Below are 27,224 nucleotides of genomic sequence, written 5' to 3' on the forward strand. Positions count from 1 at the left end.
GGTGGAGGACACTTAAAGCTGAGTTAGGAGGCAATGGCGAAACTACTCCTCGACACGTGAGTATGCGCTTCACAGGTCTCAAGTGTGTCTCATAATCATATTATCCTGTTCACAATAAATGACAATATTTGTGCTCATACAAAGTTGGTTACGTGTATAAGAGCGTTTTGGGCTTTACGTTTTCTGTTTTTGATCGGTACATGTACCGAAAAGGTGGACAGGCGGCATTTACATGTCTGACAAGTTTCGGTCTGTAGTCGTGACGTCTATCTCATTCTGACTGAAGCCTGCTGTGATTGGTCGTAAGCGTGGGAAAATCGAGGTCGTGACCTTGAGCCGGAGGTACTTCCGGCTGTGCTCCGAAATCATGATAAATAGTTTTCGTTTTCTAATTTTTTATTCTAGTTGTCTAAACAGAACTTTTGTGACCCAGACTTATTAATATAATAATAAACAATCTCACAAAACACAAATCTGACCAAAGTTTTACATAGAACCTGCTTCTATACATTAATCTAACCCACTGAGACTGTCTTTAACAACTTCCACAGGACTTTCCTGTACACTGTCCCCTGTCCCATCAAATTTGATATCTAAGTGATTACTATGTAAGCCTGTGGTATTTTTATGCGGTAGAATGAATGACAAATTAGCGTGCTATGGCTCTCTAACAGCTTTATTTCTCGAAGACTCAGAAATCACTTGTACACAGGTGTTGGCATAGCGCCGCCGCAGTTGGTCCCGCCCGCGTCTCAAACGTCAGGTGACTTTCTAACGGTAAGTGATTCTTTCTCCAAAGAGGTTTTAGAGCCGTATTTATACTTTCTTTAATAAATAAAGTGACCACATAAATCTAATTATACAATCAAAATCTATCAGTATTACAATGTGCACATGTGCGGGCCAACAAGAAAACTGCTATTATATCCAATACTGAATATTTATTTTTGGCTCTTATTAGAAAAACCAAGTACATGGCTAAGTAATAACTATGTAAACCCAAAACCTATATAATAAGTTGTGAAAGCTTAAAGATAATAAATATATAAGCTGACCAATAAGCTTAGAGACCAGTGTGTCACTGGGAGACAGCTAAAAGTGAAATATATACTGAAGATACCGGTGGTGACACTTGGTTTGTAAACCTGAATGATAGAGTTATTTAATAAAAGCTACTTAAAGTAACACCGGAAGAAGGAGTCATTAACTAGCAAGCCTTGACAGGTGCTCTTTGGAGTTCACTTAGTAGGCCTAATTTTGCACTAAGAGCGACAAGTAAACTGAAAATTATATTCTTACTCACATCACTGCGTGATAATATGACAAGATATACACACTGCATACATATAAATGTTGCTTAAACCTTAACAGATTAAAATAATAATTTATGCAACAGAATGTCCTGTGTAATAATATGCACTGGACATGCCCCACAGTGAACACGGAAACCAAGAAGAAGACGACAACTCTTTGACAAAAAAATAAAAAATGAAAATTAAATAAATAAATAAATAAATAAAAAGCGCACTTAATGCATTTAAGAATTATCGTCTTTTTCTTGGCAACAGGTTTCCTTAAAAAAGCGTCCTTTATCACATAAGATCAAGTACTATCTGTAATGTATGGCTCCGCAAGCACCTCTTTCTACGTGAATATTGCATTGACCACCCCCCCCCCCCCCCTCCAAATAAAATCCCTTGTTATGTTCAAACTTAAGTTGTGACACCAGTTGACCGAGTAAGGTCTGCCCAAGTTCACCAGGAACACATCTTTACTGTTACTTAGTAACCCACATAGTTAGGCCAATTCACATTTCTAATGATATTTCAATTTGCATTTTACTACCGAATCCTTTTTCAACCCTTTTCTTAATGACTGAAGTGCTTATGGTACACTGCATTACAGATAGTACTTGTTGGTTGTAATATACTAAAATTTGTTTTCTCACACTGAATTTCAAAGCAGGTAGCATCCTTTATAATTGAGATAAGTTATTATTGCGTTGTTCTCGTGGTCGTTTCTTTGTACATGTATATAAAATAACATTGATCTCAGATACTATATATGCTTTAATTAAACAAAGTTATGTTTAAAACCCGCGGAAATTCAGGGCGAGAAACCTGGCGTAGTTCGTTATCAAAGTGTACAAAACATTTTCATTATCAACACATGTAAAAAATCGTTTTAAGATGTGCAACTCATCAAAAAATGTGTGCAAACATAAACAAAACATATTTTCAATGAACATACAAATCCCTTTGATCGTTGCACTTAATTCATATCTTACCCTTACAATAAAGATGTCGACTTCTTCGATCTTATTTTCATTTTTCCTTTTTTTCAAAATACCTACAATCAAGCATTAGCAATAGCTCTTCTTGTTCATAATCCGTAACTTTAAAGTGGCTTACACTTATCGGAACTCTCGTCTTCAACACCTTGACTCCACCAGTAATATCCAACATATTAATCTCATATTCTTATTAATATGAATAAGGTAATCAAAACTATACAACAAGTAACATTTTTGCATTTACATTGGAAATAAATATAACAATGAGGTAAAAAAACATGCAAGTCTTCTGCCCTACATGTATCAGTAGAGTACAACCGTGTTGTTCGCATTGCTATTTTGTGTCAACTTGCATACGAAGTTCTCTTAGAACTAGATCTCTGCTTAAAGGTCTATCACACACACGTCTCCTTAACCACCACCTTGCTTTCCTCGTCCACCGTGTCTTTGCTCTCACCGAGAAGACTGTCTCTACTTGTCACTGACCCATCACTGCCCGACCTCTGGTGTGACTTCTGCATTTTGATTTGAGCAAAATTTGGCGCCGATGAGACCATGGCGTCCGAGCTTGACAGACCGATTCCCGAAGATGCTGCCGCCATAATTAACGAACGTTGCTGCTTGCCCTGATTGATTTCGTTGACGGAGACTGACTTGCACGGAGGCAGGTTGTCTTGACGATGGTCGCGACGTCTTGCGGTCTCGTGTACGTCCGGCACAGAAGACGAATGACCGGCCCCGTCTCGGTTTTCAACCGTAACTGCGGTACTGTCTGCCTCACTAAGAAGACCTGAAAAAAGATGTCTTTACATGTTCATTCGAAGAATTTGTTTGGAAAAAATGAATGCTTATTTTTCAATACTTCGTTTGCAAAGAGTCTCTTTCCGAACTATTATTCAGCAAATGAGAAAAAATAATACATGAAGCCCTAAAATGTAAATAAGTAAATGTACTATAAATAACCACACTATGAATAAATACATGCATAATCGAAAAGTATTGCTGTAAAACTACCACTATTTCACGCCCCTTGCAGTTACATACAGAGACTTGAAAATGTATGTAAAAACACTTAAAGCGTCTGGGGCCGCATATCTCAGTTTCTGTTAGGTCAAAAACTGGGTCGATGAATTGTGCTGCTATAGAAACAGTAACATCATTAACATTGGTAGTGCGTGTGTGTGTGTGTGTGCGCGCGCGTGCGCGTGGAATTGGGTACATGTACACCTCATCTACATGAACAGTGTTGAATGCCTCACGTATCTATTTTTCAAGTTTCAACTTACCTTCAACTACCTTCAGTATGATGTTGGATACGTTCCCTTGACCTATATCATCCAGAGCCTGCAAAAGAGCTGCCACTGTGGCGTCGTTGGCGCGTTTTTGCTTCCACGTTGCGAGCATTCTGTGCACTCGATCTGCAAGCGGTGCACTGACGACTGAAATATACAAGAATATGACCAACCTTCCTATAGGAATTACTCACTCTTGTCATTCTTAGTTGAAATTTTCTTGCAGCATTCCTCCATCTTATCTTTATCTACCCCATAACTTTGTTGGCTCATGTTTACATTTATATATGTTTCTGCCTTGAAACATCTACCTAATCATCGTTTCAATAATACACAAAAATTAATCATCAATTATTTCATTTATGTGTCTTTGTACGTACATAGTAATTCGTTAACATATTTTTTAGTTTTTAAACAAAGTATTTTTGCCAAAAAATACTTGACAGTTGTGATGTTTTGAACTTACTAGGATATTCTTCATATATTTCATAACGCTTAGTATCAAAATTCTCCAACAGATGTCTTCCCAATCGCTCCCAGTTTTTACCAATGTTATTTTCCACCATTCCAAATGCTTTATGCAGAGCTAAAAAAGGGAGAAAAATGAAATTCGTGTAAAAGCTGGACGACTTTAAAATGTAGCAAATCACGGTTTTGGAGCTGTTTAGTAAACACAATCAATGCACACTGCAGGTTTTTATAGCAAGTTTCAAAAGAGATCAGAGAGAGCGAGAGAGCAAGAGGCGACACATTTCATATTTCAGGTTTTCTCAACCCGATCTAACTAGTGATCTCTTTCATAAGGAAATGAAGTACTCTGACAAGGTATCAGTATGATATCATACACAACGACTGCGTTCTCATACAGGCCCGTAGCCAGTAATTTCAAAAGGGGGGTTCTTTCTGAAAACGTGGACCTTTTTCCATAAAAACTTCATGTACCCTGATCAATTTTTACCCAGAGTGGACCTTTCCCAGCCAAAGGGGCGGTTCTTTCGAACCCCCCGAACCCCCCCCCCCCCGGCTACGGGCCTGTCATACATAGATTGATATATCAGGATCGATCCATCTCCAGAGGGTTCCTCGCTAAATTGCTTTCAGCTTAAGCGGCTTAGATGTCTAGCACACCTACTGAAGCTGCTTAACGATATTAATTACCCTTAGCAGCTTCAGTAGGCTTGACAGACATCTAAGCCGCTTCAGTTGATTTCAATTTAGCCTCGATCCACAGCGTCTAGGAATGGTCCCCTAGTATATCATGAACCCCTACAATCCCAATTACCTTCCCTCTCCAAATCTTCTTTATTGCTCAATCGGTTCAGAATCTCCTGTCTATTTTGCTCGTCATCCATTTTGTTCGTTGTTCGCTTTTTATCCCTCCGTTTCTTGACACAACATACAATAATGACTAGTGCACCTATAGCACTCACAGGGACCATCACGCCAAGTATAATCTTTAGCATCTTAGGCCCTTCTGACTTCTGCTGCTGTGAAGAACCCGTCTGGTTGCAGTCCTTGGTCCAATCTGAAATAAGAAATTGCACAGACTCATGTTGAATGTCGAGTTTTCATAAATTTAAGAATGAATTCCAAGTTACAGTATAAGTTTTTTTTTTTTCAAAATAACAATTTACAATTTAACTCATGATTATTTGAACTCCAATATTTCAGTGTGTCACTTGGCACCTTAATCATAAAAAAGCAGTAGTGCAATTTTTTTTAAAGTTTAGCTAAGCTTCTGCGTTGACGAAACTATGATTACAACCGAAAAAATACTACTGAAAAAATTATATGCTGTAAATGAATTCATTATTTGTCATTTCAGTTATATAGAGAGCATATGTTGAGTAAACGACCATAACAAAAACTTAATTTAAATGACTGACGGACGTATAATTTTAACATAAATATCAAATTATTAAACGCACCGTCTTGCTTCAATTAAGAAAGTCAATATACATCTGTGTCTTCCTTCGAATAATGTCCTAATTTTGTCTATATATTTTTTAATTGATTTAAGATTTTACCTGTGAAGTTGGCTGCGCTGCAAATGTTGTCGGCGGTGGCGTTTCCCTTGATTTCCACACACTTCCCCTCTCTCCGACAACTGAAACATGAGACGATTGTTTATATTGTGTTAGGTGAGATCTACCGGTACGTACATTGTATTGGTTGCGCTCGTATTGCTTTTCTCCGCACAATACAACAAATATCATCACCGAAGACCTATTCGGGGCCGGTTTCATAAAAAGATCTACCTAAAAATATCTCTTAAAATCTGAACTCACTAAATGCTTTATGTATTTTATCAATTTCTCACTCACAATCGTTGTTGTTAATTCATAATAATTTCATATGAAGGTATTTTATGTAGAAGGGAGACTAAGACCAAAGACGAGAGTGGAGGGGGAGGTCATTGTTACTCGCATTCACGCATGCGCGCACGCACATGCACACACACACACACACACACAACGGATCCAACTATGTTTATTTCTAGTTTTTCTGGGACTTACTTCGTGTATTGCTTGCAGCTGTCACCGTTCTTGAAAAAACCCTCTGGGCACTCGGGGAAACAACCTAACAAATACAAAAAAATTATAATAACAGTTAAAAGCAGTTCATCCACTTCCCTCATGCTTGGACATAATAACGAATTTATGTCCAAGCCTCATGCATTCATTTTGACATTTCTTTTTGTTACAAATTCTTCAAAACAAGGCGCCGAGGGGTTCAACACACACCTGTGCAACGTACATGTATGACAGGAACTTTTTTGCTATAAATAAATGATTAACAAATAAACAAAACGATTCGTTCAAAGCGACAAAGTGATTCGTTGAAGACGCGGTGAGTTTTTCTGTGGCTTTGAAAGTCAATTCATGAACGACAACGACCACAGCGGGGACAAGAAAAGTGAACGGCTTTGGGGAACTCTGCTACTGACAGGTGATAAAATAAAAGTGACATAAAGTAAAATAAAATACTAGCAATAAGTAAAGATCCTTGAAATTTTTATTTTTAAAAATTGGGATGAGGCGGGGCAGAAACTAGCTCCCTATCCATGGCCTACAGTGTGACATGGTTCTGTAACAAAATATTAATCAGCTTCATTCTGTTCAATATCAACCTACATTTTGTAACAGCGATAATATAAATTGATGCAATAACAAACTATGGATATTGCCCAAATCCAGGAAAGGTAAAATTCGCCAGGGAACATCCGCTCCTTGTTCACCATTATCATCAAAATAAATCTGGTGTTCCTTACAAGACAGGAGTCAGCCATGAATCGCCGAAAATAATCAATGAAAAATCTTGAAAAGTTTGTGCAATCTTGGGCGGCAGAGTGCAGTCTTATCAATGCAGGCTATCATGTCTATGAATCGTCTGCAACAATCGTCTGTGACCCGGGAGCATAACAGTTTAACGCGGTCTGTCCTATTTAGGGAGAGTCAGATGGAATAAAAAAAGTGCTATGGTATCTGTAAAGTTCTATAGAGCTATGGGTTAGTTTTACTTCTATATCTAAAATTGTGCAATTTACTCTGCCTTATAGTAACTCTATGCAACCGAAATATTTTGCTAGCACCTTGATACATCTTCCACTTGTGTCTCCCCCATAAAACGGTCCAAACTAAAAAATCGATAATCATATGGCAATTTTATACAGGCAATTGACCTACTTTTTAACCTGTGTAGTTATCTTCGCTATTTAGTCGGTTTACAAATTTGCAGTTAAAACGTGATACGGGTCTAAAAAATGATGGTAATATTTTTTTTACGTTATAAAAATAAAGATAAAGAAAAACGCACGCCCCAAGTGACGAAATTTGTGAGTGAAAGGGGGCATAAAGCAAATCGTTTGACCTCTATATTCATTAATTTGTTTATCTGTTTGGTAAATGCAATTGGGACAACTTTGTACTTTTCCGAGAACGTGGACATTTCGAGAGGTTACATGTAATAATTAAGGACTAAAACTTGAAAAAAAGGAAGAGAATTCCTGGGAAACAATCGAGATAGCATGAAAAGATAAATGAATATCTGAACTTTGATGATCAAAATAACATATAATTGAATAAAAACCAACAAGAGGGAGATGTATAATTTTTTATCACTTGGTGGATGATATTTATACTAACAAGCACCCTCACCTGTGCTATTTTCCTTGGTCGTTTGACCAAGCGGACAAGGAGGTCTCGACGTGGTAGGCCGCACGCTGGGGTCAGGCATGCATTCACCGAGTGTTTCGTGCCATGTGCAACCTTGAAGACACGAGCAGGTCGCGTCCCTGGTCAAACTCCCGGGGTCCTTGACGGTGGTGCATTTCTGTGTGTCTGGATTCTGATCCAAACAACGTTTTCTTTAAATAGATACATATAACGCCGGAATGAATTTTATGATATTGATATTAAAGTATGATACTGATATTTATATATGCTATTAAGAAAAACATATATTATGAGTGGAGGAAATCACGATCTATAAACCTGTTTTCGAGCTCTAAATGTAAATTTCTAACAGTTAACAGTCTAAATCTCCATACTGGTAGAACTTTTAAAACCGTTTTGTGTACGATTTTGGAAATAGTATATAAGCTGTACATTGAACGGGACACGTATCTAAATTTATTTCCAGAAGAAATATTTGGCTGTGCAAAAGTCTAACGTACATGTAGTGTGTGGTTTTAGGGGTGTCAACTAGCTTCAATATATTGCCGATGTTTGTCCCTTTTAACATTGTGCTTTTAAAAAGATTTATGGAAGAATCAAAGGTTTTGATCGACTATTAGAAAGGGAAAGGCTAACACTTTAAATTATCCCCATAAATATCTTAACTCCCCCCCCCCCCCCCCCCCCCGAGCCTACGGCGAACACACACAAACGTACACAGTTGAACAAATAAAACGTGAAACAATCACAAAATCAATACACCTTTCGTTCCCATTCAGAATTCAGTGACTTACTTCAGTTTGCATTTTGTACCCAGGGGATTCACGTTATCGTCTTGATAGTGATCGTCTTCACAAGGGACGCAGCGTGACGAATCCCTGTCATAAGGTGTGCACAGTTTGGCATACTGCCCTGGAATTTTGAAGAACGGTAAGTGATGATTAACAACCCGTGTCATAAACCTATAGAACGACCAAATTCAAACCGTTTAACGAGGCAGTTGAGTCATCACGTACTGATCAAGAAAATGTGTGTGAGAAAAAGAAAATTCATTGACGTCATTGATATTCTTAATCATACACTTTCCATTTTTTTCTTTTTTTTATCACTTTTCTTCACCTGTACAGAACACGTAGTATAAAAACACAAATTTGGGGTATTTATAAAAGAAAACAGGAAGAAAGTTTTGACAGCAAAATAACACGTCTTTAAAAAAATGAAATAAAAAACGTAACGAAAGGTAGGCATGCAAGTACTGGAGTAATTACGCCGTCAAACGGGCAGACAGACAGAAAAAAAATACATACAGCATTCAGTGAGATCAATACATAAACATAAATGCGTTTAAAATAACTAATGAAACCTGTTACACTAACTATCCCATTGATAATAATACGACTCTACATGTATAGTGTGGTAGTTTTGTAATATTGTCCGAGTTCTAAGTTAAGATATGACACAATAAAAACTAAAAGCGCACTCAGAGCAAGTTGATCCGCGGACCAACAGATAAGTGGGGTCGGCCATATTTAGGCCGTGGAACATCTGTTCTAAATGCGACCTAAATGTAGAACATGATAATCGCAATGTTATACCTCTTCGGGAACAATCCAGAACAAGTAAGATAATACAAGTAGGTTTATAAATCAATTCGGTTGTGCCATAAGTCATGGATTCGACGGCACGACGGCAAAACGATGCAATCATCTACAAAATGAATATTAACCATAGCTGCTTCAAATCCCCAAATCCCCTGGTTTGAAAATACAGTTTTGAAATTAAAAATTAAAAACGATCAAACTGCTTGGATTGCTCATTAATACCATTATTTTCATTTGAGATTCTCGGCGAGGTCGAGTTATATACCATGATTCAGAAAGACGATGAATTAAACTGGATAAATCAGTCGAAGCTTGCGTGTGAATAATAAAAATAGTTTACAAAGGGATCCAAAAATGATATAATACGTTTCCTTGCGGGGCCTTAACTTAGGCCTGAAGCGTATAGTTACTTTTCCTGACACAAGCGAGGGGGAAGCAGACAGACAAAAATACATACAGCATTCACTGAGACCAATACATAAACACGCATTTATGCCTTTAAAATAACTAATGAAATCTGTTGTGCTAACTATCCCATTGATATAAATTCGACTCTTCAGTGAGCTAATTTTGTAATATTGTCCTAGTTCTAAAGTAAAATCTGATACCGTAAAAACTAAAAGCGCACTCAGAGCAAATTGATCCGCAGACTAACATATAAGTGGGGTCGGCCATATAAATGTAGTACATGACGTAAAAACTCTCCGGGAACAATCCAGAACAAGATAAGATAATAAATGTAGGTTATAGAATAAACGGTTGCACCATTAGTTATGGATTCGATGGTGCAATCAACAAAATGGTGCAATCATCTATAAAATGAATATTAGCCATAGCTGCTACAAATACAGATTTGAAATTAAAGATAAAAACTGATCAAAGTGCATGAATTGCTCATTGCAACCATTTGCAATTGAGATTTACGGCGAGACCGAGGTAATAGACCATGAATGAGATCTAGAAGGACGATGAATCAAACTGGATAAATCAGTTGAAGCTGGCGTTTGGCTTATAAGAAGAGTATCAAAAATGCGATCGCAAATTTAGGAGCTTTATATATGCATAACCACTTGCGGGTCCTTTAACTTTAGGCTTGAAACGTATAGTTACTTTTCCCGCAACTAGTGTCGTGCAGAAAGGGCGGGGAAACCTCTTGCCTACACTTGCTTGTATTCTAACACAGGTAGTTCATTGTCCATACGCTACATTTAGGCTAAGACACCTAATTAGAACAAATGCTCTAACAGTTAAAAATGATTTTGAGGATGATTAACACTTTTTTAATACGTTTAGATTTCATACTTCTTTTGAATAATCCAAACTGTAAAATGCATTGTACAGTTGTACATGTACAAGCATAAAACCGAATTCCTTTCACTTACATCAGCCTACCTCAAACTTGACTGATAACAGTGGGTAAACAAAAAAAGACCAAAATGAATAAAAATCAACAACAATGGTTATAAATAAATAAATTTAATCAACGGGTGTGATTAAACAATCATCAACTAGACCGATTAAGTGTTAGAACCGCAAAGATGAAGAAAAAAACACTCCCTATGTAAACTGTCTGGGTTAGGCCCAGAATTATCAATTACCCCAACTAAAAAAACGCAGACTTTTGAAAGTTATTTCAACGTACCTTTCCCACACTGGATCTCCCTACACTCAACCATTTTACCATAGTCCTCGTTCCAAATATGAATGTAGCGATATTCTGCCCCTACGTACACATTTGCCATGGAAAACAGTCCTAGCAAGCCTAAAATGTAACTGCGTAGAAGGGAACCCATGCTTGTTTTGAAGGGTTACCTCAACGTCAGTGCTTTTGTCTGTCCGAACGGAGTATTAAGGCCACAAGTAGACCTAGTTGACGTCCAACAAAGGTATCTTTAATTTAATTAGTCGATTGATAATGACTGTATCTCCCAAAATATAAAAAAGCACACCAAACCGCCTTGGGTTAAAAACTGGGACGCTGATCGCGACTAAAACGTAAGCCTTATATTAGGTCTTGATATCTGAAATCACAGTCCGGCTCCGCTACTAAAACACTGTCAAAATATGTAGCTCCCGATCCCAAAGTAGTAATCCAGCAATACTCGAAGTCCACAAGTTCTGCGATATCTCCCCTTTCTGTTGATTTTGTACTCCTGTGTGTATCTTTTCTCTGCAGGCATCAGTATCTACTAGTGACTGGACGCGACCACATGGGTATATATATATATATCGTGTGACCTAATTTAAAGTGTGCGGTTTTTTTTGTGTGTGTGTCATAGTCCTAAGTGAATCAGCCGTGCTGTCCCAGATCGATGTCAGGGCAAAAGGAGGTACAAGGGCGTGATTAATACGAATAAAATCAAAAAAGTGTTTTATGTTCAGCAAAGTTTTATTTTCATACATGTTTAGAATTAGATAAGATGAAAACATATAGACGTTACGGGGTAAATGGGGAAGTTAATAATGAAGATGGCATGAGAATAATGTGAATGGCCAACTAAATACGTGGCAGTGCAAAAACTGAAGTAGCCAGCTATGTACTGCAAAAAATCAAAATTTCACCTTCTCAGTCATCAATCATATCGTGTGTCTTGAACTTCAAAGTATTATTTTGGTGCCCCTTAAAAACAATTTTGACGAGACACTGTTACAGCACAATGTAAAGGGCACTCCAGAAAAGGCAATTTTTTTCTTTTACTAGACTAGTCTAAACAAAAGGGACTTTTAACGGATTTGAATAGATATCAATGTCATAGCCGAGTCATGTTTTAGGAATGTCTGAAAATCAACCGCGACTACATAATACATAATATCAGCTACTGTTTACAAACAAAACCATTTGACATGTTCCTAAACCACGTTGATACTTCGCTTGAAAATGTAAATTATTCTCCGTCCGCTTGCATTTTGTCTTTCCCGAGAGAAGCAAATACCTCCCCCCTGCCCATCCTGAGTTAAATCATGGGTTAAGTTTTAAGTAAGGGAATTTGGTGGAGATAAACAAAATATTGGGTTTGAAAAAAAAAACAAATAAATTAAAATGCTGGGATTGCCAATAATTTAGGGAAAATGTAAAAGAGAATAAGTTTCGTTTTATGAGGTATGCATACCAATAATTACCCCCCCCCCCCCAAAAAAAAATGCATATTATTGATCAATGAACTGACCTGGCTGCCGCGCTGTAAATAGATAGCATTGATTACGTTCCCGGTGTGACAGGAATGGAAGTCCTAGGAATGGAAGCCCGGGCCCATGTGATTAGTACGGGTTAGGGTTAGTAGGAGTATTGGGGTTAGTATATGGGACGAATGTCACTTGTACAAAGTTATGGGGAATGGACTACGGTTTCTAAAGGACTACCATTCCTGTCACACCTGAGCAGATTCACAGTGCTCTGCAATATAAATGAACACGTCCATTACCTAATTAAAAAGTTTAAAATAACTCATGAAATCTGTTACACTAACTATCCCGTTGATATAAATCCGACTTTAATTGCACTAATTTTGTAATACAGTCTGAGTTCTAAATTAAGATACGACTCCATAAAAATTAAAAGCGCACTCAGAACAATTTGATCCGTGGACTAACATATCTATGATCGCATTCAAAACGAGTTGAGCCAGGCTTTACAAATCCTGGGGACTAAATATGGCGGACGTACATGAAAGAAAAACCGCCTAATCTTTTAATAGTCTCTCCGCTTCTCTCACGCCTCCCCACACGTCGTCCCTGCGGGGGGACAGTCATTAAATCTCGGCTCCATTGGGACGACACATAAGTGGGGTCGGCCATATTTAGGCCGCGGATCAGGTAGTCCGCGGATCATCTGCCCTGAATGCGACCTAAATGTAGTACGTGACGAACGCCATGTAAATCCTATCTGGGGTCAATTCAGAACCAAGATCAGATAATATATACATGTAAGTTACAAAATAGTACAGATGCACCATTAGTCATGGATTCGACGGCGCAAAAGACAAAGTGAAGCAATCAGCTACAAAAAAATGTTAGCCGTAACAGCTACAAATCCCCAGCCCTATGGTTTAAAAAAAGTGGTTTTGAAATTAAAAAAAAAAAAGTCACACTGCATGAATTGCTCATTAAAAGCATTATTTGCATTTGCGATTCAAGGCGAGATCGAGTTATATACCATGATAGAACAAGACGATGAATAAAACTGGATGTGTATGTAAATGTATAGTTACTTTTCCCGCCACCAGCTAGGGGAAAGCAGGGAATCGCCACGTTTACTGGGACATTTGTTTATATTCGTGACATTGGTAGTTCATTGTCAATGTACTACTGGTGCATTTAGGACACCTAGGTACTAGTAGAAGCAGTGTTAACTGATTTTGATTATGATAACCACCTTTTAACTATGGATCTGATATAGATATGATAATATTTCATAATTCTTTTAAATAACCCAAAATGTAAAATACATTGTACAGTTATACAAGCATAAAGCCGAATTCCTTTCGCTTATCGTCGCCCTACTTCACAATCGACTGAAAACAGCGGGTAGACAAAAAAGAGTAAAATTAATAAAAACCAGTAACAATGGTTATAAATAAATAAATAAATAAATAAATGTAATCAATGGGGGTGATTAAACAATCTTTAACTAGACCGATAAAGTATTGGGACCACAAAGATGAAAAAATACTCCCGTATGTAAACTCTATGGGTCCGGCCCAGAATTATCAATTACCCCACCTAAAAAGGCAAACTTAGCAAAGTTATTTCAACGTACCTTTCTCACACTGGATCTCCCTACACTCAATACGTTTTCTCCTCCCGTCTGTTTGTTCGTCTGTTAAGCCTCTCTTCTGGTCCTCAAATCAAGTTCGGTCCCTTGGTTCTAAACTGTTTACAAGAAGCTCTGTACTGGTCCTACACCTGTAAATGTCCATCATGACGAGTTCAAACGTGTTCCCCAAACGTGTCCTTGGCTGACTCTATTATGGTCTCCAATATGTGAGGTTTAAAACTTTGAGAGGCTACCAAAAAACGTGCGTAAACTGAATGTTAGAAAGAAATGCATTTCAATTACTTAAAATTGTATTATATTTGCTATAATATATTCTCATATTTTTTAAAGAATACAAAAGTTTTGATGCGTGACTACTTTTAGGATGCTTAATACTACTACAATATTTATGGCGTTCTCTGCTTCTTGTTTTTAAGACAGTTACCTGTATATATACGTACATTCATGGTGATTGTGTGCATGTATGTGGGGGGGGGGCTACTCACTCACTATCATGATCGTGAGTTCTTTATTCCGTTTCAAGTTAGTATAACTAAGCTCTTATTTTCATATGGACGCGTTTATTCCCGTGAATTTCCTAAATGTCCACTGGACTGTCAAGAACTATAGTGATTCAGAGCTTTTAAAAATCAGAACTTAGTCCTTTATATAGGCACAGTATAATGGATTTTTACTGCATACGTTTTATAAATATATTAATACTGCAATTTATGTAAAGAGCTCCCTATGAAGGATAGTCTAGCTACTGTATTCTTTTACGCGTTTTGTTTTCAGAATTTTTTTTTTTTTCAATTTTCAGGATTTAGGGTTTAGGTATGGTCATTATAAAACTGCCAAAATGTAGGCGTTTTGTGCAAGTAGTAGAAATGGATTATATTATTTTCGAATCAGCGGATCTAAAATAAACAAAGTTTATTAATAAACGCGCATTATATTCGTAATTAAAGCCTATTTGCCTGTTTGACTGCATTTAAACTAAGACGCAACTGACCATAATGTTTGTTTGTTTGACGGGGCTGGTTTAGAGATGTGCTGCATACCTTGTTGGTATTTATACCTAGGCCTTCACAAGCTATATATCCCATATCATTCGGATAATGTTTAAGAGATGTTTTTCTACAGGATGACAATTTACCATCTCAATTATATTGCTTTAGGAGCGTACAGTGAAGATATTCTGACCAAAGATATTGTGGCGATTTGATCGACTAATGGTAGAGGACAGATCCAGTATAACTACGTAGTATAAGTATGCATACCAATGCAATTTACTGTTACACAACGCCGTACTCCCTTGGGCAAAATTAAAGGCTAACATCCCCGTTTCAATTTACCACTTCAAGGGAAAGATTCAGAACAGCGCCCTGGCCTGAATTTTGATCTTACAAACTGACCCCTAGAAACCACAGAATTTTCTTTAATGCCCGAAATCTGTGAATTTAAATACTCGATCCTACGGAGCTTTGTTAGTAATGAATTGTTGTAAAGACATGTAGGAAGCAGGGTGACTATATATGCTCGGAATTTTGTCGGAGAGGGAAATTTCTCGAGTTTGTTCACTGCCATGTGAAGCCATATTTTGTGGCCTGAGATGCCGTATCCGTTACTTCGTGACCTGACCTGTCAAAAGCACGTCTGGGCGCTCTTTTCATCTTTCGATTCTTCCACATAAATCAAGATACGGAGTAATTGCCCGGGGGGGGGGGGGGGGGGGGGGGGGGGGGGGGGGGGGAGGGGGGAGCATGAAGGGAATAAATAATTATAAGTAGTATCCTTGCGACACAAGGTTACTCTGCAATTTATATCTTTCAATTTATGCTGTGAAATAATAGCCAGCTAGTCTGTTGATCTCGCGAATCAACCAAATGACCGTTAGTTGAGTTGCTTAACTGCAAGTGATTAATCCCCTCCCCTCCCCCGAACGTCATACTGGCAGGTTTCCAAATGAAGACTATACCGCAGAAAATGTTTGGGGCCCAAAAGAGAGTCAGCCAAGGACACGTTTGGGGAACACGTTTGAACACGTCATGATGGACATTTACACGGTACAGGTGTAGGACCAGAACAGAGCCTCTGGTAAACAGTTTAGAACGAAGGGACCGAACTTGATTTGAGGACCAGAAGAGAGGCTTAACATGTGTCCACTGAGCCACTTTATTGTGTACAACAACTGCATGTATGCCACCTGTGCAACTCAAGGGCTACCTTAGGGCTATCGGTCTTAGTAAATCGATCCAACTCTGCGGGGACTCTGCGCTGAATGCAATCAGTTTAACAGATTAACACGAGCCCTCCTGGGGTTAAGTAGAATACAGAATACAGAAGAGCTGGTGATTATACAAGTACTATACGTTGGAAACAAGAGGTGGAGTGTCATTCAGTTAGGCCGATTGCACTTTGCGGTTCCCGCAGAGTTGGGTTGAACTACGTAGCCCGATAGTGTCTATGGGAAATGCGTCTATGAGCGCATTCAGATTCACACATCACACTAGCTGGGTCGATCCAACTCTGCTGGGGATTCTCGTTGAAGTGCAATCAGAGGAATCAGCTTAATTGTCTTACTCGTCTCCTTGAGCAGCTATAGGGAGTAATTAACTATAGTTTGTTGATTAAGCTGATTCCACTGATTGCACTTCAGCTAGTATCCTCCGCAGAGTTGGGCCGATCCAGCTAGTACGATGTGTGGATGTGAATGCCCCCTATGGCACAAGACAATAGAGACGACCTTGGAACATTAATGTATCCTTTGATGTCAGGGGCTTGTACAATAAAATAATATACAAAATTTAGGTATAAGCCCGTGTGGGAAAACATCCACTTTAACAGTCTGGTGCAATGAAACTACCTCCCCTACCCGCCCCCTAAACAGTGGCACTGCAGTACAGAAGGATATTGTTACCCTCTGTTATCAGCCCCCCTAAAATACGCTACATAATCACGCTGATTTTCAATATTTTTGTACCAGACCACTAGCGCACCCTGTGGTCAGAGAGTAGATAATTGTAGGGTTGAGTGTAATCACTCAGCCGGGTAGATCTGTCTGGACTACCCTCTACCCTCTATTTTTGTGGACAGTTTTTGATGAGGCGATTGTGTTTTGACACCAGACCAAAATGACTGTCTATTTATCTAGAGACATATCTGTGAAAAAATCAACCTGTCGTCCTGGTAGAGGGTAGCCTATATCTGGACCAAGTCTGAGACTTCTCGCTATCTTTTGATATCGTGGGCTTCTTAAATAGTGTACAAAATTTTAAATATGCATTACGTATCATAGGGATGCTGTACTCTGCGCCTACTGTACGTGTGAACCCCCCCCCCCCCCCCCTCCGCTGTCAAATATAAAGGGTATGACCGGCTAGGAATGTGTTCCTGTTGATTACTCGAAATATTCTTGTGTTCCACACTTTTGTAACAGACTACCAGTGCACCTTGTTATCAGGCAACGCATATGCAAACAGAAATAAATACAGCAGTCAATTTTCAAATATACGAACTCTGTTTATCTTTAACAAATAATTTTATTCAAATATAATTAAATGATAAGCGAATTTACAATCGGGCGTCTCAATATGTAATGCTGTCTAACCTAACCATAGTGAGAAATACTACGCAACTGTGTGATTTTGTTTTATCTTATTTAACTAACTTAAGTAGCTATAAACAAAACGTGTTTATTTAGCAAGCCTCCGTGTGTTTTGTTCTGTGTAGGTTTTTATCCTACAATGAGACATATTTTTAATTTAATTTTTAATTTAATTTTTCAATAACGGCTTGGCAAAATACTAGCATGGTTTAGTAAACAGTACAAAACGAAGAAGGCATAAACGTATACAGAGCTTATAACAGCGGGTCACATATTATGCATGCATCTACAGCAAATATACTTCATACACAAAATCTTTAACAACTTCCACAGGACCTTCATGTACACTGTGCCCTGCGTCTCACCATATACTTGCCTCTGGTATATACATGTAGATTGCACCTTAAATGATTAAAATAATAACTGATAGACTTTTATTTCATTTTTTAACCTTGCTTTTTAGTTTCTTTGTTTTAAATTTGTTTACGTATGTCTTTTAATATCCCTTTATTCTTATTCACTAGTGGTTTTATTCAACTATGATGCAATGATTGTAATTATCCAACCCTCGGGTTGCAAGATTGATAATAATAATAATAATAATAATAATAATAATAATAATAATAATAATAATTTATGCAATAGAATACCCTTTGGTAATGACATGCATGGACTGGACATGTCCAATATAGTGAGCACGGGAACCAAGAAGAAGACGACAACTCTTTAACAAAAAAAGAAAAAGCACTTAATGCACTGAAGAATTGTCGTCTTTTTCTTGGTTCTCGTGTTCACTACTGGGCATGTCCAGTGCATGTATGTCGTTAACAAATGGCATTATATTGTTTTCTTTAAATAAGCGTCCTTTGTTACTCGAGATCAAGTACTATCTGTAATGTATGGCACCGCAAGCACCGTCTTTCTCCGTGAATATTGCACTGACCAAACTCCCCTCCAAATAAAACCCCTTGTTATGTTCAAACTTAAGTTGTGACACCAGTTGACCGAGTAAGGTCTGTTCAAGTTAACCAGAAACACATCTTTACTGTTACTTAGTAACCCACATAGTTAGGCCAATTCACATTTCTAATGATATTTCAATTTGCATTTTGCTACCGAGTCCATTTTCAACATTTTCTTAATGACTGAATTGTATGGTGTACACCATTTCAGATAGTACTTGTTCGATGATATAAACTAAATCTTGTTTTCTCACACTGAATTTCAAAGCAGGTAACATGCTTTATAATTGAGATAAGATATTATTGCGTTGTTCTCTTAGTCGTTTCTTTGTGTGTAAAAAAACATTGATCTCAGATACTGCATATGCTTTGATTAAACAAAGTTATGTTTAAAACCTGCAGAAATAGAGGGTGAGAAACCTGGCGTAGTTCGTTATCAAAGTGTACAAAACATTTTCATTATCAACATATGTAAAAAATTCGTTTTAAGATGTACAAATCATCAACAAAAAGTGTTCAAACATAAACAAAACATATTTTCAATGAACATACAAATCCCTTTGATCGTTGCACTTAATTCGTATCTTACCCTTACAATAAAGATGTCGACTACTTCGTTTTTTTTTTTTCATTTTTCCTTTTTTTCAAAATACCTACAATCAAGCATTAGCAATAGCTCATCTTGTTACCGCAATTCATAATCCTTAATTTCTAAAATAGCTTACACTTATCGGAACTCTCATCTTCACCGCCTTGACTCCACCAGTAATAACCAACATACTGATCTCATATTCTTATTTATATGAATAAAGTTATCAAAACCATACAACTAGTAACATTATAAAATTTACATTGGAAATAAATATAACAATGAGGTAAAAAAAACATGAAAATCTTCTGATCTTTCAGTTGAGTACAACCGTGTTGTTCGCATTGCTATTTTATGTGTCAACTTGCATACGTATACGAAATTCTCTTCTAGATCTCTGCTGACAGTCATATCACACACACGTCACCTTAACCATGCCTACCGTGCCCTTATTCTGAGCGAGAAGGCTCTCTCTACTGGTCACCGACCCGTCACTTCCCGCCCTCTGGTGTGACCTCTGCATTTTGTTTTGACCCATGGCCTCAGAGTTTGACAGACCTATTCCCGAGGATGCCCCGTGTACGCCCGGCAAAGGCATGTGAACGGCCAAGTCTCGGTTTTCATCTGTAAAATTGGTACTGTCTGTCTCACTAAGAAGTCCTGAAAAAAGAAGATGTACTTACAATTTCGATGTTCATTTGAAGAATTAGTTAGGAAAAAATTAATGCCAATTTTTTCAATACTTCGTTTGCAAAAAGTCTCTTTCCGAACCATTATTCAGCAAATGAGGCAAATAAATAGGCCTACTTGAACGCCTGTAATGTAAATAATTAATATATACTATAAATAACCATATTACTGTACATACAGAGACTTGAAGAGTATGTAAGAAATACTTCAAGTGTCCAGGAGAGCATATCTCAGTTCCTCTTACGTCAAAAACTGGGTCGTTGAATTGAGTTGCTATGAAAACAGTCACTTCAGTAACATTGGTAACGTGTGTGTGTGTGCGTGTGTGTGTGTGTGTGTGTGTCTGTGAGCCAAATGGTTTACCTGTATGTCACTTTTTGGTGAAATGGGTACATGTACACCTCTTCTACATGAGCAGTGTTGAATGACATCTATCTTTTTCAAGTTTCAACTTACCTTCAATTTTTTGCAGTATGGCTTGGGATATGTTCCCCTGTCCTATAAAATCCAGCGCCCGCAGAAGAGCCGCCACCGTAGCGTCTCTGGCGCGTTTTTCCTTCCAGATCGTGAGCATTCTGCTCACTCGATCTGCAAGCGGTGTACTGGAAGCTGAAATGTACAAGAATATCATCCACCTTTTTATAGGGATTACTCAATCTTTTCACTCTTATTAAATTTTTTCTTGACGCCCTCCCCCCTCTTTTTTTTATCTACCTCATAACTATATTGGCTCATGTTGACATTTATACATGTATCTGCCTTGAAAAATCTACCTAATCATCGTTTCAACAGTACACAAAAATTAATAATCAGTTGTTTCATTTATGTATATTTATACGTACACGGTAATTCATTCACATATTTTTTAAAAACAATTTTATCATGCTTATTCACTTATTTACTTTAGAAAAGTATTTTTTGCAAAAGAAATTGTGATGTTTAAAAACTTACGAGGATATGCTTCATATATTTCAAAACGCACAGTAGTATCAAAATTCTCCAACAGACGTCTTCCCAATCGCTCCCAGTTTTTACCGATGTTATTTTCCACTATCCCAAATGCTATATGAAGAACTAAAAAAGTTGAAATTTATGTAAAAGTTGGACGACTTTTAAATGTAGCAAATCGTAGTTTTGGAGCTGATTAATAAACACAATCAGTGCATACTGCAAGTTTTGATAGCAAGTTTCAAAAGAGAGAGAGAGAGAGAGAGATGCCACACATTTTACTCTTCAGGTTTTCCTAACCTAAGTCGTGACCTCGTTTATAGGGAAATGAAGAATTTTGACAAAGTAGCAGTATGATATCATACACCAGTACAATCCCAATTACCTTCCCCCTCCAAAGTTCCACTAGTCAGTCGGGCCAGAATCTCCTGTCTATTTTGTTCTTCATTCTTTTTGTTCGTTGTCCATTTCCATGCACAATAAGCTATAATGGCTAGTGCACATAAAATAACCCCAGGGACCGTCACACCAAGTATAATCTTTAGCATCTTAGGCCCTTCTGACTTCTGCTGCTGTGAAGAACCGGTCTGGTTGCAGTCCTTGGTCCAATCTGAAATAAGAAATTGCACAGACTCATGTTGAATGTCGAGTTTTCATAAATTAAAGAATGAATTCCAAATTACAGTATAAGTTTTTTTTTTCAAAATAACAATTTAACTTATGATTATTTGAACTCCAAGTTTAGCTTCTGCGTTGACGAAACTATAATTACAACTGAAAAAATACCACTGAAAAAATTATATGCTGTAAATGAATTCATTATTTGTCATTTCAATTATATAGAGAGCATATGTTGAGTGAACGACCATAACAAAAGCTAAATTTAAATGACTGACTGACGAATAATTTTTAACATAAATATCAAATTATTAAATGCAAAGTCTTTCTTCAATTAAGAAAGTAAAAATGCACCTGTGTCTGCCTTCCAATAATGTCCCAATTTGGTCTATATGTTAATTTCTCAAAATTGATTTAATATTTTACCTGTGAAGTTGGCTGCGCTGCAGATGTTGTCCGCGGTGGCGTTTCCCTTGATTTCCACACATTTCCCCTCTCTCCGACAACTGAAACATGAGACGTTTGCGTATATTGTGTTAGGTGAGACCCCCGTGCATTGTATTGGTTGCGATCGTTTTACTCTTCTCCGCACAAAACAAATGCCGACATCATCATCAAAGACCTATTCGGGGCCGGTTTCACAAATAGATCTACCTCAAAATTTCTCTTAAAATCTTAACTCTCTAAATGTGTCATGTATTTTATCAATTTTTTACTCACAATCGTTGTTGTTAATTCATGAACCACATAATTACCTCCGCAAAGGAAGTTATGTTTTCACCCGTTTGTTTGTTTGTTTGTTTGTTTGTCTGTCATCAACATAACTCAAAAAGTTATGGATCGATTTTGATGAAATTTTCAGGAACTGTATGAAGTGGGCCAAGGAACAGATGACTGGTTTTTGGTGGTGATCTGGGTCAATAATCAATAATTAATAATAAATTGCTGCCTTGGCGGAGGTCTGCGCTGTCGGAGTGCTTTTCATTAATGTGGAAGGGAGACTTTGACCAAGGACGAGAGTGGAGGGGGGGTCTTCGTTGTTCCTCGCACGCACACACGCACAACGGATCCACCTATGTTAGTTTCAAGTTTTTTCTGAGACTTACTTGGTGTGTTGCTTGCAGCTGTCACCGTCCTTGAAAAAACCCTCTGGACACTCGGGGAAACAACCTGACAAATACAAAATAATAATAGTAAAAAGCAGTTTATCCACTTCCCTCATGCATTCATTTTGACATTTCTTTTTGTTACAAATTCTTCAAAACAAGGAGCCGAGAGGTTCAACACACACCTGTGCAACGTACATGTATGTCAGGAACTTTTTTTGCTATAAATAAATGATTAACAAATAAACAGAAAGAAACCACGAAAAATCTTGCGATTTGTTAAAGACGTTGTGAGTTTTTCGGTGACTTTGAAGGTCAATTCATTAACGACAACGACCGCAGCGGGGACAAGAAAACTGAACAGCTTTGGGGAACTCTGTTACTGCTTTCATTTTGGATCACCTCGGCCTCATAATAATTATGTCACAAAGGGTTTTCTCGGAAGTTTGAATCGCTTAGCGCATTATAACAAACAAAATAAAGATAAAGGTATCTCAATACTAGGTCTAAATGTACAACAGTCTGACTGATGCTTGTACACAATGTGTATGCCTGGATAATCAATTGTATTACCTTACTGCTAGCGTTCAAATATTTACTAAAACAAAAAGAAGTACCGGTACAACAATTTTCAAAACCTCAAAAAAAAAAAAATAAATAAATAAAATAAATAAAATAAAATAATAATAATAATAATAATAATAATAATAATAATAATAAAATAAAAAGTGGGTGGGAAGCATTTTTGATTTTTTTGGTGTTCCTTACAAGACAGGATTCAGCCATAAATAGCCGAAAATAATCAATGGAAAATCTTGAAAAGTTTGTGCAATCTTGTGCGGTAGAGTGCAGTCTTATCAATGCAGGCTATCATGTCTATGAATCGTCTGCAACAATTGGGTGTGACCCGGGAGCAGAACAGTTTAACGCGGTCTGTCCTATTTAGGGAGAGACAGATGGAATAAAAAAAGTGCCATGGTATCTGTAAAGTTCTATAGAGCTATGGGTTAGTTTTACTTCTATATCTAAAATTGTGCAATTTACTCTGCCTTATAGTAACTCTATGCAACCGGAATATTTTGCTAGCACCTTGATACATCTTCCACTTGTGTCTCCCCCATAAAACGGTCCACACTAAAAAATCGATAATCGTATGACAATTTTATACAGGCAATTGACCTACTTTTTAACCTGTGTAGTTATCTTCGCTATTTAGTCTGTTTACAAATTTGCAGTTAAAACGTGATACGGGTCTAAAAAATGATGGTAATAATTTTTTTACGTTATAAAAATAAAGAAAAAGAAAAACGCACGCCCCAAGTGACGAAATTTGTGAGTGAAAGGGGGCATAAAGCAAATCGTTTGACCTCTATATTCATTAATTTGTTTATCTGTTTGGTAAATGCAATTGGGACAACTTTGTACTTTTCCGAGAACGTGGACATTTCGAGAGGTTACATGTACTTATTAAGGACTAAAACTTGTAAAAAAAGGAAGAGAATTCCTGGGGAACAATGTAGATAGCATGAAAAGATAAATGAATAACTGAACTGATCTGATGATCAAAATAACATATAATTGAATAAAAACCAACAAGAGGGAGAAATATAATTTTTATCACTTGATGGATATACTAACAAACACCCTCACCTGTGCTGTTTTCCTTGGTCGTTTGACCAGGCGGACAAGAAGGTCGTGGCGTGGTAGGCCGCACGCTGGGGTCAGGAATGCATTCACCGAGTGTCTTGTGCCATGTGCAACCTTGAAGACAAGAGCATTCCGCATCCTTGGTCAAACTACCGGGGTCCTTGACGGTGGTGCATTTCTGTACGTCTGGATTCTGATCTAGACATAGTCGTCTGTAAATTAAAAAAAATTATATTTATATGATACTGATATTTATATTTGATGTTACGAAAAATACAAATATTATAACTTATCTCCATTCCTCACACAAAACCATGGAGGAAATCACCTGTTTTCGAGCTCTTAATGTAAATTTCTATCTTTTAACAGTCTAAATCTCCATTGGGAGACATACTGGTAAAACTTTTAAATCCGTTTTGTCTCCGTTTTTGGATAAGGTATACAACCTGTACAATGAATACAGATCGACTTTTAGAAAGGGAAAGGCTTACACTTCAAATTATCCCCATAGTTTACCCTCCCCCCCCCCCCCCCGGCAGCCTACACCAAGCTTACATGCACGTACGCGAACAAATAAAACGTGAAAAATCACAAAATGAAAACACCTTTCGTTCCCATTCAGAATTTAGTGACTTACTTCAGTTTGCATCTTTTACCCAGGGGATTCACATTATCGTCTTGATAGTAACCGTCTTCACAGGGGACGCAGCGTGACGAATCCCTGTCATGAGGTGTGCACAGTTTGGCATACTGCCCTGGAATTTGAAGAACGGTAACTGGTGATTAAAAACCCGTGTCATAAACGTATAGAACGACCAAATTCAAACCGCTTTACGAGACAGTTGAGTCATCACGTACTGATAAAGAAAATGCATACGAGGTAGAAAATTCATTGACGTCATTGATATTCTAAATCAAACACTTTTCATTGTGTTATATTCCATTACATTGAATGCATGAATTGAGGTTTTTAAAACTTTTTAGTGTCCTTAAAAATATTTTAATCGCTTTTCTTCACTTTTGCAGAACACGCTGTGTGAAAACAAAAAAAAAATGGGGTATTTAAAAGAAAAAGGGAAGAAAGTTTTGACAGCAAAATAAAACGTCCTTTTGAAAAAAAAGGAAATACGAAAAACGTACCGAAAGGTAGGCAGGCAAGTACTAGACTAAGCACGCTGTCAAACGGGCAGACAAACAGAAAAAAATACATACAGCATTCACTGAGACCGATACATAAACACGCATTAATGTGTTTAAAATTACTAATGAAATCTGTTATACTAACTATCCCATTGATATAAATTCAACTATTTAGTGCGCTAATTCTGTAATATTGCCCAAATCTAGATAAAAAGTGACAGCGTTAAGACTAATGTCGAATGCAGTACATGATCAGTGCCATGCAAAACCTCTTTCATACATGTATATGATAAGATTAGATAATACACAGGTAGGTGATTAAATAGTACCGTTGTACAATGAGTCATGGATCTGTAAGGCGCGAACGACATGATGCAATCATCTAGAAAATTAATATTAGCTATAACTTCTACAAGTCCCCAAAGCCTGTGGTTTAAAAATACAGCTTTGAAATTAAAAACCAAAAACGATCAAACTGCATGGGTTGCTCATTAATACCATTATTTGCATGATTGAAAAAGACAATGAATCAGACTGGATAAATCAGTTGAAGCTGGGGTTTGAGTAATAAGAATAGTGTAAAAAAAGCGATCCAAAAATGACAAAATACTATCCTTGCGGGCCCTTGACTTAGACCCCATTTCCAGAGATTAGATCGATCTACTTTAGATCGACCTAACTCCCTGGGGTTCACGCTAAATAGCTGTCAGCCGAGCGGACACGAAAGTTAATTACCCCTTACAGCTTGTAGTAAGCGGGACGGACATTTAAGCCGGATTATCTGACAGTAATCTAGCGAGACTCCCCGCGGGGATAGATCGATCTAAAAGCTCTGGGAATACAGCCTTAGGCTGAAGCGCGTAGTTGCTTCTCCCGCCTCCAGTGAGGGGGAAGCAGGGAATCCCCCCCCCCCCCCCTTCAAACCCCCCCCCCCCCCCCCCCGCGCCATGCACGTTTACTAGGACATTTGCTTGTATTCGTAACATTGGTAGTTCATTGTCATTGTACTACATTTATGACACCTAGTTAGAACAATGTTAACTAATTTGGATAGGCCTAATGATAACCACTTTTTAAATACGTTTACATGTCATGATTCTTTTAAAAAACCCAAAATATAAAATACATTGTACAGTTGTAAAAACATAAAGCCGAATTCCTTTCACTTATGTCGCCCTAACTCTACTGAGTGGGTAGACAAGAATAAATCAAAATGAATGAAAATCAGTAACAATGGTTAAAAATAAATAAATATAAGCAAACGGGAGGTGATTAAACAGTTTTCAACTTGACCGATTGAGTGTTGGGACAACGAAAAAATACACTTCCTATATAAACTCACCAGGTCAGGGCCAGACTTTTCAATCATTCCCCCTATAAAAGTCATAAAAGGCAGACTTAGCAAAGTTATTTCAGCACACCTACCTTTCTCACACTGGATCTGCCTACACTCAACCTTGGCACCATAGTCCTCGTTCCGGATATAAATGTAGCGATATTCCGCCCCAACGTTTACCACTAAAAACAGTCCTAGAAAGCCTAAAATGCAACTGCGTAGAAGGGGTCCCATGCTTGTTTTGAAGAGTGACCTCAGCGTCAGTGCTTTTATCTGTTCGATCGCAGTATTTAGGCCACAAGTAGATCTAGACGACGAAAGTACAGTAAATATTTTGTACTGATTATTACTATTATGTTTATGTCTCTTTCTCTGTCCTCGGCTGTCCGATTGTTGTGCTCTCATCATCTATCTAGTGTGTCCACTGGCATTTAACAGGTAAGTGCATGTATATATTGTTATATTCC

The 27,224-nt window shown here is 37.6% G+C and overlaps 1 protein-coding gene across 2 annotated transcripts; it reads right to left on the reverse strand.

Annotated features, from left to right (window-relative positions):
• Positions 1-207: 207 nt before the first annotated feature.
• Positions 208-27,224, reverse strand: LOC106159283 (uncharacterized). Of its 2 annotated transcripts, XM_086995245.1 has the most exons (10): positions 26,847-27,224; positions 24,919-25,036; positions 24,285-24,493; positions 22,635-22,698; positions 21,955-22,034; positions 21,296-21,520; positions 20,914-21,036; positions 20,419-20,571; positions 19,872-19,932; positions 208-3,022 (listed from the first exon to the last, which is right to left on the reverse strand). In XM_086995245.1, exons 1-10 carry the CDS (start codon positions 27,163-27,165, stop codon positions 2,689-2,691), a joined length of 1,686 nt encoding a protein of 561 aa, XP_086851371.1. In that variant the 5' UTR covers positions 27,166-27,224; the 3' UTR covers positions 208-2,688. The 2 variants fall into 2 exon arrangements, with proteins under 2 accessions (XP_086851371.1, XP_086851372.1); XM_086995246.1 differs by lacking the exons at positions 19,872-19,932; positions 20,419-20,571; positions 20,914-21,036; ... (4 more) ...; positions 24,919-25,036; positions 26,847-27,224 and adding exons at positions 3,580-3,732; positions 4,052-4,171; positions 4,868-5,110; ... (3 more) ...; positions 8,555-8,672; positions 11,004-11,586 and having other exon boundaries at positions 208-3,083.

This window comes from Lingula anatina, chromosome 9 (assembly GCF_051362555.1).
Source record: "Lingula anatina isolate TDL-2025a chromosome 9, LinAna3.0, whole genome shotgun sequence".
In the NCBI taxonomy this organism is placed as follows: Eukaryota; Metazoa; Brachiopoda; class Lingulata; order Lingulida; family Lingulidae; genus Lingula; species Lingula anatina.

What these genes read in the sequence shown, in the direction of transcription:
- LOC106159283 (XM_086995245.1), bottom strand. Translation starts at nt 27,165, where the DNA reads ATGATGAGAGCACAACAATCGGACAGCCGAGGACAGAGAAAGAGACAT. An exon ending in GCAGATCCAGTGTGAGAAAG is followed by an intron (nt 25,037 to 26,846) that starts GTAGGTGTGCTG and finishes TTCAAATTCCAG; the next exon opens with GGCAGTATGCCAAACTGTGC. An exon ending in CATACTGCAAAAAATTGAAG is followed by an intron (nt 19,933 to 20,418) that starts GTAAGTTGAAAC and finishes TTCTTTTTTCAG; the next exon opens with GACTTCTTAGTGAGACAGAC.